This window comes from Hemiscyllium ocellatum, chromosome 9 (genome assembly GCF_020745735.1).
Source record: "Hemiscyllium ocellatum isolate sHemOce1 chromosome 9, sHemOce1.pat.X.cur, whole genome shotgun sequence".
In the NCBI taxonomy this organism is placed as follows: domain Eukaryota; kingdom Metazoa; phylum Chordata; class Chondrichthyes; order Orectolobiformes; family Hemiscylliidae; genus Hemiscyllium; species Hemiscyllium ocellatum.
In genome coordinates, this window is record NC_083409.1 from 27,728,608 (window position 1) to 27,745,466 (window position 16,859).

The following is a 16,859-nucleotide window of genomic DNA, read 5'->3' on the forward strand; positions in this document are numbered from 1 at the left end:
ATTGAGTCGATAATGTAATTGTCTTAGAGTCACAGTATCATACAGCATAAAAACAGGCCCTTCGGCCCACCATATCTATGCTGACCAAACACCAAACTATACTTATCTGATCTAGTTGCACTTGATCCCTAGCCATCTATGCTCTGACATTTTAAGTAAATTGTTTTCTATCTTGCGTCAAAACTAATTAAACCTGAAAAATCAGGTTATGATCAGGCTCTGGAGTTTGCAGCATACCTGTGACCTCAGACTCTCTTACTCCTACTGTCTTCTAACCTGGGACACACCCAGTGGTGTCAAGTCAAAGAATGCTGTTTAATCCCAATCTGATTTTCCTCCTCACCTATGCTGCTGATACTTCCTACCTCAAACACCTCTTTCAATACTTCCCCAGCTCTTGAACTGGCTAAGTCCTCCCTTGTTCCACCCCTCTTAAATTGACTTAGGACCTCTATTTTAAAATACACAAGAGTCAGACCAATATATATCATCACTGGTTTTTCCCATTTTTGCTTCTGGGGTATGCTACCCTTGTGCGATCTCACTGTATATTGTCCACTGAAATCCCTTCCTGTTGGGAAGCAGCTGTATTTTCCCTCCTTGACATGAGCATGATTGTACACTAAGTATATCCGCTGCCAAAACTATGACATGGCCAGATTAGCCATTTTTGATTCATTTGATGACTTGCTCGTGGTCCTGTTGCCGCTCCCTTTGACAATGCTTAATTTCGGAGCTCTCACAGAAGATTCATAACTGCACCACCTTTCGGTTTTTGTATACTTTTCGCTACAGACAGTGGTTAGGTCACAATATTCTTTGAAGGAAAGGCCAGGTTTTAAGTCACTTGCTAGTTGCTGGGCACTATTGGCCTACACATTATAATGCTCAACACTACTGTTGGAATAATTAGTTCCTTCAGTTTAATGTTTGTTAAATACTTGATGAATGTCAGGCATTATGGATTTGTGTCTACACCACCTCATTTGTGTGACATGTTGTACCAGCCATTCTGTTTGTGAGGAGCTTGTTACATTTTGATACATAGTTGGAAGAAATGAATATTAACACCGATTCAAAGTGATTAATAGGAAGTGTTTGTTTACATTTTCAGACCATGCCAGCATTCCTTAGGACTGTGGAATTTTTGTGTTCCCCAGTTCTGTTGTTTGCGTAGGCTGTGGCTCTCAGCATTCTGAAATATTAATGAAATTTAACTCTCGGTTGAAGGGTGGATAGATTCCTTGGTAAAGTAGTCCCAGTGGAAGAAATTTAGTTCGCGAAGATAAGTTTTATTTGTGCATTTTTGTTCTTTATCTAAAGTCACACAGAATAAAACTTCAAAATGCACAGTGGTACATCCCAGATCACGAACAGACGTGGAGTCACTTGTTGGGACTCAGTGAGTTAAAGCAAAACAGCAGCTCAGCAACTATCCTATCTGTGATTGACTAATTCAGTACATGCAGTACTAGGCATCAGCACAGACCTTTTGAGGGCTATATGCCCAGTATTATGCCAGGTGCTGTCTTGATCCGTGAGGCTACTATTGGCAACCCTTATATCTTTTTGTTCCCCAAATGCCGTTGAGCAATGTTCCCCTTCATTAAGCATATTCCATCCTGTTGTCTCTGTCGCACCTGTTTAGATTAGAATTAGATTCCCTACAGAATGGAAACAGGCCCAATAAGTTCAGACTAACCCTCTGAAGAGTAACCCACCCAGACGCATTCCCCTGCCCTTCTATTTTCCCCAACTAATGTACCCAACACACTGTGGACAATTTAGCATGGCCAATTTGCCTGACCCGTGCATCTGGGAGGAAATCGGAGCACCCAGAGGAAACCCATGCAGACATTGGGAGAATGCGCAAACTCCACACAGAAAGTCGTCCAAGGCGGGAATCGAACCTGGGTCCCTGAAGCAGCAGTACTAACCACTGAGCCACAGTGCTGCCCATGAAGATGACATGAATTGATTAGCAGAGGACATTTTGGATCCATCAACCTCTGGGTTATATGGGTCCAGCACACTCCCGCTGCGCCACTCTGTCTGCTAAGGTCAAGAATAACTACCTCAACAGTCATGATTTGGAGATGCCGGTGTCGGACTGGGGTGTACAAAGTTAAAAATCACGCAACACCAGGTTATAGTCCAACAAGTTTAATTGGAAGCACACTAGATTTCGGAGCGCTGCTTCTTCATTAGGTGATTGTCAATTCACAATCACCTGATGAAGGAGTGGTGCTCCGAAATCTAGTGTGTTTCTAATTAAACCTGTTAGACTATAACCTGGTGACCTGATGTTGTGTGACTTTTAACTTTGTACCTCAACAGTTCACACTTTATCAAACTTGAGTGGTGTAAATGATATTGTTTATTAAACTAATTTGAGATTAGAGTTGAGTAGTATCTTTTATTGTGAGGGGCAAAATATTTTCATGTTTTCTTTAAGAAGGAAAGCTTGTTCTTCTAGATATTCAAGTGGTTGTGTGGGCGGGGGAGGGGTCGCTTACCAAAACACGTTGTTTCTTCTTGGAAGCTGTGAGGATTTGTGGAGGTTAGATAGATCACAAGGAGTGAAATGCAGAAACAGAATGTGACAATTGGAAATGGAGATAGGAACCTGCTCTTGGTGCATAGCACTCTATGCCATAAGTTGAAGGTTGTGGATTCAAGGTTAGATAAAGCAGGGGAGGTGATGCCCAGTGGTATTATCACTGGCCTATTAATCCAGAGACCCCGGTGATGTTCTGAAGGTACAGGTTCAAATCCTGTCATTGCAGATGGTGAAAATTGAATCCAATAAAAAGTGGTTTGAAATTAAAAGTCTAATGATGACTATGCATCCATTGGCAATTGTTGTGGAGAAACCCATCTCTGGTTCACTATTGTCCTTTTAGGGAAGGCAGTCTGCCATCCTTACCTGGTCTGGCCTACATGTGACTCCAGACCCACTGCATTGTGGTTGATGCTTATCTGTCCTCTGGGGCAATTAGGGCTGGGCAATAAATGCTGGCCAGTGATGCCCACATCCATGAATAAATAAATAAATGCAGCATATTCTGGTCCTGCCACATAGATGTTTATTTGTAAGACACTAGAAATTAATTGTTACGTGAATATATATCTTGGGATGACGCATTTACTGCTGCATTGTAGTCATGTGACAAGTAACAATCTATCTGTCTGCCAATCACATTGGAGAATTGTAGAAAGCTACACTCAATGAAGCTTCAGCATTTTGAACTGATAGAAACCAAAAGATGTAATAACTCCATAACATTTAAAGAAATGCTGCACTGCCTGCTCCCATGGGTGCATTTGCAAGTTCTCATTGCTCCATTCAAAACAATAATTGCTTCTACTCCAACATGACTAAAATAGATTACCTGTTAACTTATCAGTTATTTTGTACAAAGTTGGGTTGCCTTGTTTCCTCTGTTACAGCAGCAACAGCATTTCAAAAGCACCCGATGGAATGTGCTTTTCAATGTACTGAGGTTGAAAAGATTTCTAAGCTCAACCCTATCTTTTTGTGGCATTACAGAGTCTTTATGATCAACAAAAACTGAAAAGCAGATGGATTTAGATTTATTCTTCTATTCATTTTAGAACTGTGTTAAATATTTGCTTCATAATGAACAGAGCTGATGTGTTTACATTGAACGTGCCCTTCTGATAGAAGTGAATTGCAGGTGGTTAAAGCAGGACAGGCGCTTAATTCAAAGTCACAATTTGCAGCTTTTCCAGATACTGTGCCTTCCCTAAAGTGCTGAGTGCTGAACGCACATTGAGATCGGAGACTGGGAGACTTTCAGTGAGTAGAAGACAGTGATGTGTTCCGCCTGGAGCAGCAGTGTTTACATTCGCTATGAGAAGCTTGGCTAATACCAGAGATGTAGGTGGAAAGTGCCATGTCCCAATAATTTATGGCTCAGGTGTCCAAGCTGGGGGCAGCAGGCTATAATTCGGCCTAGTATGCCGTTTTCTCTTTTAGGACTAAGATTTTTGGATTTTGGAGTAGGTAACTTCATACGGGCATTAAATAGCAAAGTTTGGATTTGCTTCAAGGTGTGGAATGTGTTACAGCAACAGGAACATTGATTCAAACTTTATATGCAGCCCAGAAAGTTTCCTCGTGCACACCTTGGGAATCTATAAATGTTGATGAGCAACACATTGTTCAGGTCCCAACGCAACAGCTCAGGAAATTTCATAGCACCAGGCTAGCAAGGAATCCGCTGGCTAGTTACAATCGTTCTCCTCCAGCTGATGAATTAGTATTTCTATGTTGAACAGTACTTTCTCAGTAGGAAGGGCACAGAACAATGGTTTTCAGGGCCCATCATGAACAATGACTTGGTAACATCACGACTTTTCAAGCTCTCTTTTGTTTTGTTCATCTATTCGTGGGGTGTGGATGTGATTGGCTGAGCAAGTATTTATTGTCCATTGCTAATTTCTGTTGAGGAGTGAACTGCGTTCTTGAACCACTCCAGCCTATGTGCTGTAGATGGACTCAGACTTTCATTAAGGAGGGAATCCAGGATTTTGACTCTGTGAAAGTGAAAGAACAGTGATTCATTGCAAAGTCGGGATGTTGAGTGGCTAGGAACAGGACTTGGGAGGGCAGATGGTGAGGATCCCATGCTCTTGTCCTTCTACAGGGAAGTGGTCATGGGTTTGAAAGGTACTGTGAAAGGTGTTTTGGTGAATTTCTGCAGTGTATTTGTAGATAGTACACACTGCTACTACTGAATGTCAGTGGTAGAGTGTCCAGGCTTATGAACATGCATGTCACATACAGTCATGAATAAGGGTGACACCTACGCAACTAAATAGAGTGGAAAAGCTCATGCTAAAGCATTTGCAACCATCTTCAGGCAGACATGGAAAGTGAATGATCATCTTGGATGACTCCTGAGGCCCCCTCAACTAGTACTCTTCAGTCAGATCTGCCACCTAGAAGGACCGGGACAGCAGATTCAAGCCACACACCTTGGAATGATGTGGCTGTTCCTTCACTGTTTCTGGGTCACAGTTCTGGAATTCCTGGTCAGCACTGGGAGTGTGCCTGTATCAGGTGTACTGCAGTCATTTAGCACATGGCACGGTGGCTCACAGCACCAGGAGAATCGATGTTTCGGGCAAAAGCCCCTCATCAGGAATCAGGTGAAAAACATGGGAAAGCAAAGTGTTGTTATCTTAATGGGGAGAGAATTTGGGGTGCTCTGGTGCAGAGGGATCTAGGTGTACTCATTCAGGAATAACGATTCCACTCTCGGGCGACTGCCTGTGTGCATATTGCGCAATCTCCCCTTGTCTGCGTGGGTTTCCTCCGGGTGCTCCGGTTTCTTCCCACAGTCTAAAGATGTGCAGGTCAGGTGAATTGGCCATGCTAAATTGCCCATAGTGTTCGGTGCATTAGTCAGAGGGAAATGGGTCTGGGTGGGTTACTCTTCGGAGGGTCGGTGTGGACTTGGTGGGCTGAAGGGCCTGTTTCCACACTGCAGGGAATCTAATCTTTTCAAACAAAAAACCACCACTTTCTTGAAGTCAGGTGAGGGTGGAGCATTAAATGCTGGCTAAGCCAGAGATGTCCTTGCCCTGTGAATGAGTTTTATAAGGAAAATAAATGAAAGGGGTTTTGAGCGTGGATGACTGGCTGTTGACATCATTTTGTTTCTTGGTGATCAAGGATGTGGTTCTTCATCTGAAACCTTGTTACTTGAATTTCAATTAGAACTGCTAGGAAGAAGAATATGTAATTTTTTTTTCAAAGACTATTTTCAAGTATAATAAGTCCTGAGACACCATATTCCAGATTTACTTGTTTTCCCAGCTGGATCTGAGAAATTAAGTTGTGGGGGTGGAGGTTTTGGAATTTGAAGTAAATCAGGAGACAGTGGGATGCAGCAAGCGCCTGATGCCAGACATTTGTTTGCAGCATGGAAGTTCTGGCACTCGGAGTGGAATTTTAATAAGAGACATCCGGCCCCGGATGGTAGGCTTTTGTAGATTCTTTATTCTCAGTGTGATAGAGAGGATGAAATGGTCAGAAAAACAGCTTGTGTTAAGAATGATCTGTTGTGTGCAATGGCAATAAGAAAATACGCAGAACACACCGCTCAGCTTCAGGTTTCATGTACTTTTAACTCATGGACAATTCTGCAGTTCCTGTTGTTGAGCTGAGAGAACTGCTTCCTCACCATACTCTCCGTCCTCCAATCCCATCCCCAGCCTGACTTGCATCTGCTTTGGAAAGACAGCTCTCTTCCACTTTGGTAATGAATCTTGAAAATCTCAGATAACATCAGCACCATGGGCTGAGTGTCAACGTTAAGCTGGCTGTAATGAGACCCTTGCATACATTTGGGGCTGAAAGGCTAACATTCACATGGAGTCAATAAGCTGCCTCTCCTTGTGTTTGGGGCTTGGGCTGTGTGAGGGTGTGTGCATTTTGGGGAGGAGTGAGTGGTGGTTGTGGTGACAGCGGGGAGAAGAGAACATTGTGGAACGCTTCCTCTTGCTGGATAAACTAACATTGGTTTTGTTTCTGTCTGCATTTGCTGGCCTTAAGTTAATAACCTACAGGAGCAGAATGAGGCCATTTGGCCCATCGAGTCTGCTCTGCCATTCGATCATGGCTGATATGCTCCTTATCCCCATTTTCCTGCCTTCTCTCCATATCCCTTCAACCCGTAACCAATTAAAAATCTGTCTGACTCCTCCTTAAATTTGCTCACTGTCCCAGCATCCACCGCACTTTGGGGTAGCGAATTCCACAGATTCACAACCTTTTGGGGAAGTAGTTGCTCCTCAACTCTGTTTTAAATTTGCTCGACTTTATCCTAAGACTATGACCTATCATCGTAGGATGCCCCACAGCTATTTTATCCACACCTTTCATCATCCTGAATACCTCAAATTGATCTCCCCTCATTCTTCTAAATTCCACAGAGTATAGGCCAACACTGTTCAATCTCTCTTCATACGACAAACTCCTCATCTCTGGGATCAATCTCGTGAACCACCTCTGAACTGTCTCCAATGCCACTATACCTTTCCTCAAGGGGGCCAAAACTGTGCAAATACTCCAGGTGCAGTCTCACCAATGCCTTGTAAAGTTACAACAATACTTACTTACCTTTTTATATTCTAGTCCTTTAGCTAAAACATTCCATTAGCTTTCTTTATATCTGCTGTACCTGCATGCTAGTTTTCTGTTACTCGTGCATGAGTGCACCTAGATCCCTCTGCACTGGAGCACCCCAAATTCTCTCCCCATTAAGGTAACAACACTTGGCTTTCCCATTTTTTTCACCTGATTCCTGATGAGGGACTTTTGCCCGAAACGTCAATTCTCCTGCTCCTCGGATGCTGCCTGATCCGCTATGCGTTTCCAGCACCACACTCTTGTCTCTCAGACCAGTCAAGCAACAGCCTGACGCAGTCATTGTCTGTAAGGTATGATTGTGTGACTGTGTCCCAGACTCCACCGTCATCATCCCTGGAGATGACCTATCCCACTAGCAGGACAGACCCAACAGAGGTGGCAGCCCGGTGGTGTACAATTGGAGGGAGTTGCCCTGTGAGTCCTCAATTTTGACTCTGGATCCCATGAAATCTAATGGATTCATGTTAAAAGTGGACAAGAAAACTTCCTGCAGATTTCCATGTATCATTTTCCCTTGCCTGATGAATCAGTACTCCTCCATGTTGAACAACACTTGGAGTAAGCACAAAGGGTGGCAAGGGTACAAAATGTACTCCTGGGTGGGGAATGTTAATGTCCATCACCAAGTGTGGCTCAGCAGCACCATTACTGATCGAGCTGGTTGGATCTTAAAAGATATTGCTGCTAGACTAGATCTGCAGCAGGTAGTGAGGGAACCAACCAGGAAAAAATGCACATGACCTCATCCTTGCCAATGTACCAGCTGCAGATGCATCTGTCCAAGACATTATTGATAAGAGTGACTGCCACACAATCCTTGTGGAGATGAAGTCCCACTTTTGCATTGAGGAAAACCTCCATCATGTTGTGTGGCGCTATCACTCTGTTAAATGGGACAGACTTTGAACAGATCTAGCAACTCAAGACTGGGCATCCATGAGGTGCTGTGGGCTATCAATAGCAACAGAATTGTCCTCCAGCACAATCTGTAACCGGCATATCCCCCAAACAACCATTACCATCAAGCCAGGAGATCAACCCTGGTTTAATGGAGAGTACAGGATGGCATGCCAGGAGCAGCATCAGGCATACCTAAAAACGAGGTGTCAACCTGGTGAAGCTCCCAGACAGGAATACTTGCATGTCAAACAGCATAAGCAGCAAGTGATAGACAGAGCTAACCGACCCCATAACAAATGAATCAGATCTAAGCTCTGCAGTCTTTTGTCAATACGATTCACTCCATTTATAAAGAGGTGGTTGGAAGCATTGCATGCTGCAAAGACTGTGGGTTCTGACAGCACTCCTGTGATAGTACTGAAGACTTGTGCACCAGAACTTGTTGCTCCCCTAGCCAAGCTCTTCCTGTACAGTTGTGATACTGATATCTATCCAACAATGTGGAAAATTGCCCAGGTATATCCTGTTCACAAAAGGTAGGACAAATCCAACCTGGCCAATTAGTGCTCCATAAATCTACTCTTGATCACCAGTGAAGTGAGGGAAGATGTCATCAACAGTGCTATCAAGCAGCACCTGCTCACCAATTGGGCTCAGTGATGCCCAGTTTGGGTTCCACCAGGGCCACTAATCTCCTGACCTCAGTATAGCCTTGGTTCAAACATGGACAGAAGAACTGAATTCCAGAGGTGAGGTGGGAGTGACAACCCTTGACATCAAGGCTGCATTCGCTCAAGTGTGGCATCCAGGAGTATCAGCAAAACTGGAATCGGTGCTTTTGGGGGCAAGCTCCCTGCTGGTTGGAGTCATACCTGGCACATAGGAAGATGGTTGTGGTTGTTGGGGTCAGTCATCTCAGTCCAGGACATCTGTGCAGAAGTTCCTTAGGGTAGTGTCCTAGGACCAGCCACCTGCAGCTGCTTCATCAATGATCTTCCCTCTGTCAGAAGTGGGGATGTTCGTCAATGTTCACCATTCGCAACTCCTCAGGTACTGAAACGGTTCATGTTCAAATGCTTCAAGAGCTGGATAACATCCAAGCTTGGGCTGACAAGTGGCAAGTAACATTTGTGCCACACAAATGCTAAAAAAATTATCACATTTAATAAGAGGCAATCTAACCATCACCCATTGATATTCAATGGTATTACCATCACTGAATCACCCACTGTCAACATCCTTTGGTTTACCATTGACCAGGACTAGCCATATAAATAGTGGCTTTCAGAGTAGGAATATTGTGACGAGTAACTTGCCTCCTGACTCCCCAAAGACAGAAGTCAAGAGTGTGATGGAATATTCGTAACTTACCTAGATGGCTGCAATAACACTAAATAAGCTTAACACCATGCAGGACAAAGCAACTCACTTGGTTGGCACCGCATCCACAAACATCCATTCCCACCGCCAATTCTTAGAAGCAGCAGTCTGCAAGATGCACTGCAGAAAGAGCTCTAGACACCATTTTCCAAACCCATTTTTCAGGTCAAGAGTGTTTGAAAATGTAAAAAGTGAATACCAAAAATGGTCAACTGGTCCCTCCAGCTTGCACACTAAATGTCTGATACCTTGCACATTACAGTGCATGGATTCCCAATCCTACCTCAGAAATTACTCATTTTCTTTAAATGCTTTCAGTGATCCAGTTGCCTGCTTTTCACTTAACAACTGCAGTGATGGCATGGTTGAAGTGACAAATTCGGTGGTGAAGGAACCTTATAGGCACAGATCCTTATCCCATCACATTGGGTTATCCCAAAGATAAGTCAATAACATTAGTGTGGACAGTTCTGTGCTTCTGAGAATGTAGTGCATTGTTAGTTCCTGTCAGGCTAAGTGTCTTGGAGGTGACGCTGAAGCTTTATGTACCTACCTGTCTGTTTCTCAGGAGGAAGAGAAGTGATGGGAATTTTGACCTTTTTTTCCTCTGTGTGTTTGTGGTTATCGGTGCACCAGATTGAAATTGCAGATTATTGTCTTTCTGTTGTCCAGATTGTAAGCAATACGCATTCTTGAAGTGATTTGTTGAGCATGCACTGACATTTCTAGTCAGTTCCCCTGGATACAGCTAGGATGACAAATGTGTTTGTGGAGTAGATCTCAGGATTAAACAAGACTTCATCCGTCCAGCAAACTTCCTAAGAGTAATTTAGTCTTGTACAATTGGGCAGCATATTAGATTCTTCTCTGTTCTTATTCTACACATTTAAAAAGAAAGTCCCTGGTTTCAAATTTGTTCTTTTTGTAATTCTGATGAATAAATGTAAATATTGAAGTAAAACAGGCCATTCATGTATCTTTTTTAAGTGTGTTTCGGTGTTCTTGCCTGTCTGGTTGAAGTGCAATATCCATGATGCAAATCAGATACGGGTCAGACAGGAACTAGTGACATGAAACTAGCATTAAAAATAACTCTGCTCATTTCACTCTGGTCTACAATATGTGACCCTTCGTTGAATGGTATATTTCCTGTCACTGTGCTTTTAATTTTGATGCTTTTGTATATTTTAACCCCTCCTCCACCCCATTTTGACTAATCTTTTTTCTCTTTATCCCCGTTAAACAGATAGCTTTAACTCTAGCCTCTGGCGCTGTTCCTTCACAATAAGCTTAGAAAAGTGTGATACTCATCAGCATTTCATTGTTCTATTCTCACTACAAAGAAACAATTAACTGCCTATCCTTTCCTATCCCTTTTTTTGTGCTTTTATTGTGGAATGGACACACAAATGTTTGCTGTTTTATGTGTCAAGCTGCGGATCTACAGTATGTGTGATGTTCAGCAATGTTGAGTACTCTATTGACAGAACATTCTTGTGCTGAATGTTGCTTCAATCATCAAGGCCCCCGAAGGTACGTGATACTTGGGAGTTGTACAACTCAGCAGTAGTGTCTTCACGGAGAGGTTAGTGGGGCATAATGCAGGAGGTCAAAAAATGTTAGCGTACCAGTGACCACGTAAGGAACCAGGGACATGGAGGGACGCAGAAGAGTTGTGTACCAAATGCATGTTGTAACTGATGCATTTGTTCTGCAGCAGCTCAATTGACCCTTAGTATTGTGCGAATTGTAGTGGTAACAGAGTTAGTCTGCTTTGAATGCACTAAAAGCTGGGACACTCAGCTATTAGATTTTCAGAAAGGAAGATCATCGAGGATTCCCATTTCAGAACTTGTGCCTAAAGAATTTTGCTGCAGGGTGCATGGTTTTGGTTTCTTCACTCCTGGGATGTGGGCATTGCTGGCTGGACCAGCATTGCCCATCCTTAGTTGCCCTTGAGAAGGTGGTGAGCCACCTTCTTGAACTGCTGCAGTTCATTTTGATATCATTGGGAGGGAGTTCCAGGCACTTTGATAGAACTGTGTTGAAGGAATGGTGATGTATTTCCAATTTAGATGGTGAGTGGCTTGGAGGGGCATGTTCGGGTGGTAATGCTGTCATTTATCTGTTGCCTTTACCCTCCTTGGTCGTAGCAGTCGTGGATGTGGAAGGTGCTCTTCCAGCAGCTTTGGTTTTGATGCGTTTCGATATCAAGTGTAGACCAGAGTGAGCTCAGCTGTGATGTCTCCTGTCTCTGATTGTGAAATATTTGCAGCTTCTAAATGAAGAATGGTCACTTGGATGAGAGCCTGGAGAGATGGATGATTCCACACACAGTGTCCCCAGCAAAATTTGGAATTTGGGATATGTGGGATGAGAAACTATTCTTCCAGTTAGACAGATTCTTCCAAACCAGTTGCTTCCTCCTCGAGCATAAATTTCACTCTTTGCTATTGGTAAAAAAAAATTAGTTGCTCAGGCAGTGTTCATTTTTAATCATTCATGATGTTGCTGAACTGCTCCTAATGTTAATATTTTTGTCGATCATCAAGAAAACAATGACTGTTAATGAAAAAGTGTCAAAAATGAAGAAATCCAGTCCTTCACTGAATTTAGATCTGACAAGTTGAACATATTTTTATTGTGAAATGATGCTGTTGTAACTTTGAGCAATTGAATTTCAATGAAATCTGATTTGAGTTTGATTTTATTATTGTCACATGTACTGAACTACAGTGAAAATTATTGTTTTGCATGCTATCCTGGCAAATCGCAACTTACCTGAGTGCATCAGGATAATAGAAGAGAATGCAGAATATAGTGTTAACTATTCTTGACTTTTGCTTCCTTTATCCTAACTTACACCTCATCCTATTGAGTGATCAACATTTGAGCTAACCACCATTGACTTCTGGTCCGCCAGTAACTTTCTTCTTAAAAATGTTTATCTCTGTTTCAAATCATTTCATGGCCACTAACCTCCCTGTCTCTGAAAACTCGATATACGATCCAACATTTCTCTGTTTCACGAGTTCTCTTGTGCATCTTGGAAGGCAGAGGAGTGATTAAAATCAGTACCTTCAGCAGTGTAGGTTCTTGAATTCCCAATGCTTTGCTGCATTTCACTCCTTTCAGATTCTCCTTGATACCTTTGATGGGAGACAATGGTTTAGCAGTTATGTCATTGCTTAGTAATCTAGAAGCCTTGTTTAATGCTCTGGGCATGTGGGTTCAAATTCCATCATGGCAGCTGTTGGAACCTAACTTTCAATTCCAAACTTTATTTATTAAATTTATTTTCATTTATGTTGAATGTGAGACTATCATCAATTGATGTAAAAACCTATCTGATTCACAGATGCCCTTAAATGCAGGAAATCTGCCATCCTTGGGCAGTTTGCTGGCTCAGTGATCAGCGCTGCTGCCTGACATTGCCAGGGACCCAGGTTTGATTCTTCCTTGGGTGACTCCGTGTGGAGTTTGTACATTTTCCCCATGAATGCATGGGTTTCCTCCCAGTGCTCCAGTTTCCTGCCACAGTCCAAATGTGTGCAGGTTAGGTGGATTAGCCATACTAAGTTGCCCACATCCAAGAATGTGAGGGCTCGGTGGATTATTCATGGGAAATGCAGCGTTACTGGAATAGGGTGGGGTGGGGGGGTGGTTTCGAGGTGGGATGTTCTTCGGAGGTTCTGAGTGGGCCGAATGGCCTGCTTCCACACTGTAGGGATCCTGTGATTCTATTCTATGACTCATACACAGTTCAGTCTAGATGTGACTCTGTGTGGTTGACCATTAGCTGCCCACTGGAACGGCTAGATAAGGGCAGTTAGGGACAGGTAACAAATGACACCCTCATCCCATGACCGAATTAACACACAAGCTTTTGGCCACCTGTTTGAATATCTCTTTGAATTTTACTATCAATATTTGTGCAACAACACTCCTGTGAAGCCCCCTGGGACAGTGTACTATGTTGAAGATGCAGTATTGATGGGAGCTATTACTTTTGAGAAAGCAGATAGTTAGTTAAGGTGCCACAGTTACACTCTGCACTGCTGAATTTAAAGGAAATGATGAGTATTTGACTGATCTCTATCATACAAGAACTGGAAATAGCCAATATTACAACTTGAAGCTGCTTGGTGAAATTTTGTCTTTCTTTGACAAGGTAATTTTATAACAGTTGGCTGTATTTTGAAAAATGCTGTCTTTGCACTTGCTCTAACAGAGGCTGTTTTTCTCTTAGCATTACAGTGTCGTGACTCCTCTCAACCGTGCATTAATAGAGGAAAATGTGTAACCCATCAGAACGGGACTGGAGAATGTGTGTAAGTAGATGCTGAGTATGTACTTCATTGTTAATTTCACACTTGCTCTGCTCTTTATTACTTCCTTGATTTGCCACAGGATGGTTGAAAAGAGAGCAGTTTGGATCACCCTCACACAGGAATTCAGTGCCCACAAGTAAGCTTTCTCTTCAAGTTGAAAAGAGGGTATCGAATAGTTTTGCCCCTCATGTGATATTGTGATGCATTTTATTGCCGAACCCAAACTGAAGGTTCACACTTGTGACTTTGACACATCCTGACCTGCATGAAAGGCTGTGGAGAAAGTTTGGTTCCTATCCTGGCTGGGATTGCAAATGCAGACACGCAAGCATAGGGAATTTGCTGGAGAGTACTTTTGGGTAAGATCCAAAATTTTGCTGCCTGAATCCTACCCCTTCCCTACTTAGCCCAACAGCCTGTGCCTGCTCACTTGTTTAGGGTTCTGGCCATAGCTTCATAGAGATATACAGCAGGGAAATATACTCTTCGGTCCAACTCGTCCATGCCTAGGTTTAGATATCCTAAACTAATCTAGTCACATTTACCAGCACTTGGCCCATATTCCTGTAAACCCTTCCTATTCATATATACCCATCCAGATGCCTTTTTAAATGTTGTAATTGTACCAGCCTCCTTCACTTCCTCTGGCAGCTCATTCCATACGCACATCATCCTCTGCGTGAAAAGTTGTCCCTTAAGTCCCTTTTAAATCTATCTGCTCTGACCTTAAACCCATGCCCTCTAGTTTTGGACTTCCATACCTTGTGGAACCGATTTTGTCTGTTCACTCTCTCCATGGCCCTCGTGAGTTTATAAGCTTCTATACGGTCACCCCTCAGCCTCCAACACTCCAGTGTCCTTGAAAACCAGGCACCTTTCAGACTTTCTTCTATGCCTGCGACCTGCTCCAGCCATATAAACCTTTTGAAACCTCTCTGCTCCTTTGATTCTACCCCCTTGATACCATCCACCATTGATGGCTGAGTCTTTTGGCCTTTCTCAAATTTGTCTTAAGGAGATACTCCTTGAAACCCTTCTTTTTGATCAAACATTTGGCTGGTCACAGTCCCAACAAGAACTTGACTCCGGTAAGATGACATCCAGATGAAATGTGGCAAAGGAACTACCACTATAAAATGATCCTGATCCAATTTGAAATTTTTAACACAAAGTCACCTTGAAACAACTTGCATTTGCATTGAGGCTTATTGTCTCAAAATATCTTTAAATGGTGTGTGCCCAATAAATTCCTTTTGAAGGACAGGCACTTTATTAGTGCATGAATGCAACAGTCAGTCCTATGTGCATCGAGCTCTGACAGCAAGTAAGGTGACTGACCAGGTCTGATTGTATTACGGAGTTTAATTGTACTAGGTATAGAACGTCAGCTGGCAACCCAACACAAGCAAAGAAAGGACAATCCTTTGGTGAGGCATGCTTTTGCATAGAGCAAACACCTATGAATGTGCTAATGTTTGTAAAGCCAAGGGCTGCATTCGCTCCATCGGTAATAGATACTCCCTGAGATGCAGACAGGAGCTGCATTGTTCCTGAGGGAGGGACAGGTTCAATAGCAGAGCAGTGCGTGAGAAAGTTTGTCTTGAAAATGATTTGGTGCTTTAGGGCCACATGAGCTAGTTCGCTTTTGCAAGTTGACCTGGATTTGTCACTTTCTGGATTCAATAGGGTAAAATTTTGTTCACCACATCAATAGATTTACAACTAGTGTGCTGCATTAAGATATAAATGGAAGAGTTGACTGCTTTCAAATATATCCCTGTGCCCAACTTTGCTAAATATTCACACACATCCAAGCAGGTTAACTGGATAATACTTGGAGGAAGAGGATACCACGTGTTATTGGATCAGTGTAGCTGGCAAATTCTGTCAAACATGGTTGAGGAGATGGAGGACAAAGTTAATTGCTAGTGAAATATTTTGAATGTCACAGAAGTTCTTGACAATCGGCATGTTTAATTTTTGCTCCAATCTGGTGGCTTTGAAAGGTCATGCATCTCGAAAGATTTGATGTCAATGGAAGTGGACTGTTGGCAACCTTTGTATTGACACAGCAGACTGGAATGTTGTGCTGCAGACAATCTTCTGTTGCTAAATATTTACTTTTTCAGCGTTAACATCTTTGGTAGTGCTTGTTTTTTTCCCCCCGCCCGCCCTTTTTTATGATTTGTTTTCCTCCCACCTCTCAAACTTTCTTTGAGCTGTCAAATATCCTCCAGACTCTGGAGCTTTTTAGTGGCCCTGATTAAATATCACGATCGACAGGAGACGGGTACTTTTATGCTCTCATGACAATGTGCCGCGTTTTGACAAGATATGAGCAAATTACTGCATGGAGAATGTTGAAATGGTGACTAGTTCCCCATCTGTCTCCATGGCCACTCAGAAGATACCGTATCTATACTGGGACTTGTAACGGATGTTCATCCCTGTCCCTACCAGCTTCGTTTCTGCTGCACTTTTCCTTTCTACTTCCTTACTGGAGATGCTGATTCAAAGCATTGGATGCCTTTGGCCGGAACGTGTATTTGCAAGCGGTTTGACCACAAGTACATTAGTGTTGTCTCAGAACCTTTCTCGGAATCCCACATGTCATAGTCATCCCCAGAACGCATTCTGGCTGGTATTTTCTTTCCCCAACACCAGCACTCCTGAGAGACTCCAGTCAATTGTAGAGATTCCGTGACTTGATCAATTGACAGAGAAAACGACAAAGTCCTTGATTCCATGCAGCTCAGTGCTTGTGTGCAGTATCTTGTCCCATGGAGGAGCGGTGGAGTCATTATCTCTCATCTTGGCATTAGCAACATGTTAGTTGTTTTCCATTGCTTCTCTTGTCCAGCTTCGACCTAAGAATGTCTCCATTTCCTGAAGTAGGGAGGGGTGTGTGTTCATGCACGTGCATAGGCACATATGTGTCAGGGCAGATTAGACTGGGGCTTCCCCTGGTTTTGTAAATTGTATTTTTTTGTGTTTACTAATGGACCCCCATGGTCTTTTAATAAAAAACTCCTATCCAGTTGGCAGGTTTCCACTTTCACACAAAGCAC

At 43.0% G+C, this 16,859-nt stretch overlaps 1 protein-coding gene across 1 annotated transcript in view; it reads left to right on the forward strand.

Moving 5' to 3' along the window:
- The window catches only part of LOC132818941 (neurogenic locus notch homolog protein 2-like), a 158,129-nt gene that overhangs the window by 17,852 nt on the left and 123,418 nt on the right, over positions 1-16,859 (forward strand). Inside the window, exon 2 of the mRNA XM_060830086.1 lies at positions 13,710-13,791. Within this exon, the coding sequence (XP_060686069.1) occupies positions 13,710-13,791 (82 nt within the window). The remainder of the gene's footprint in view (positions 1-13,709; positions 13,792-16,859) is intronic.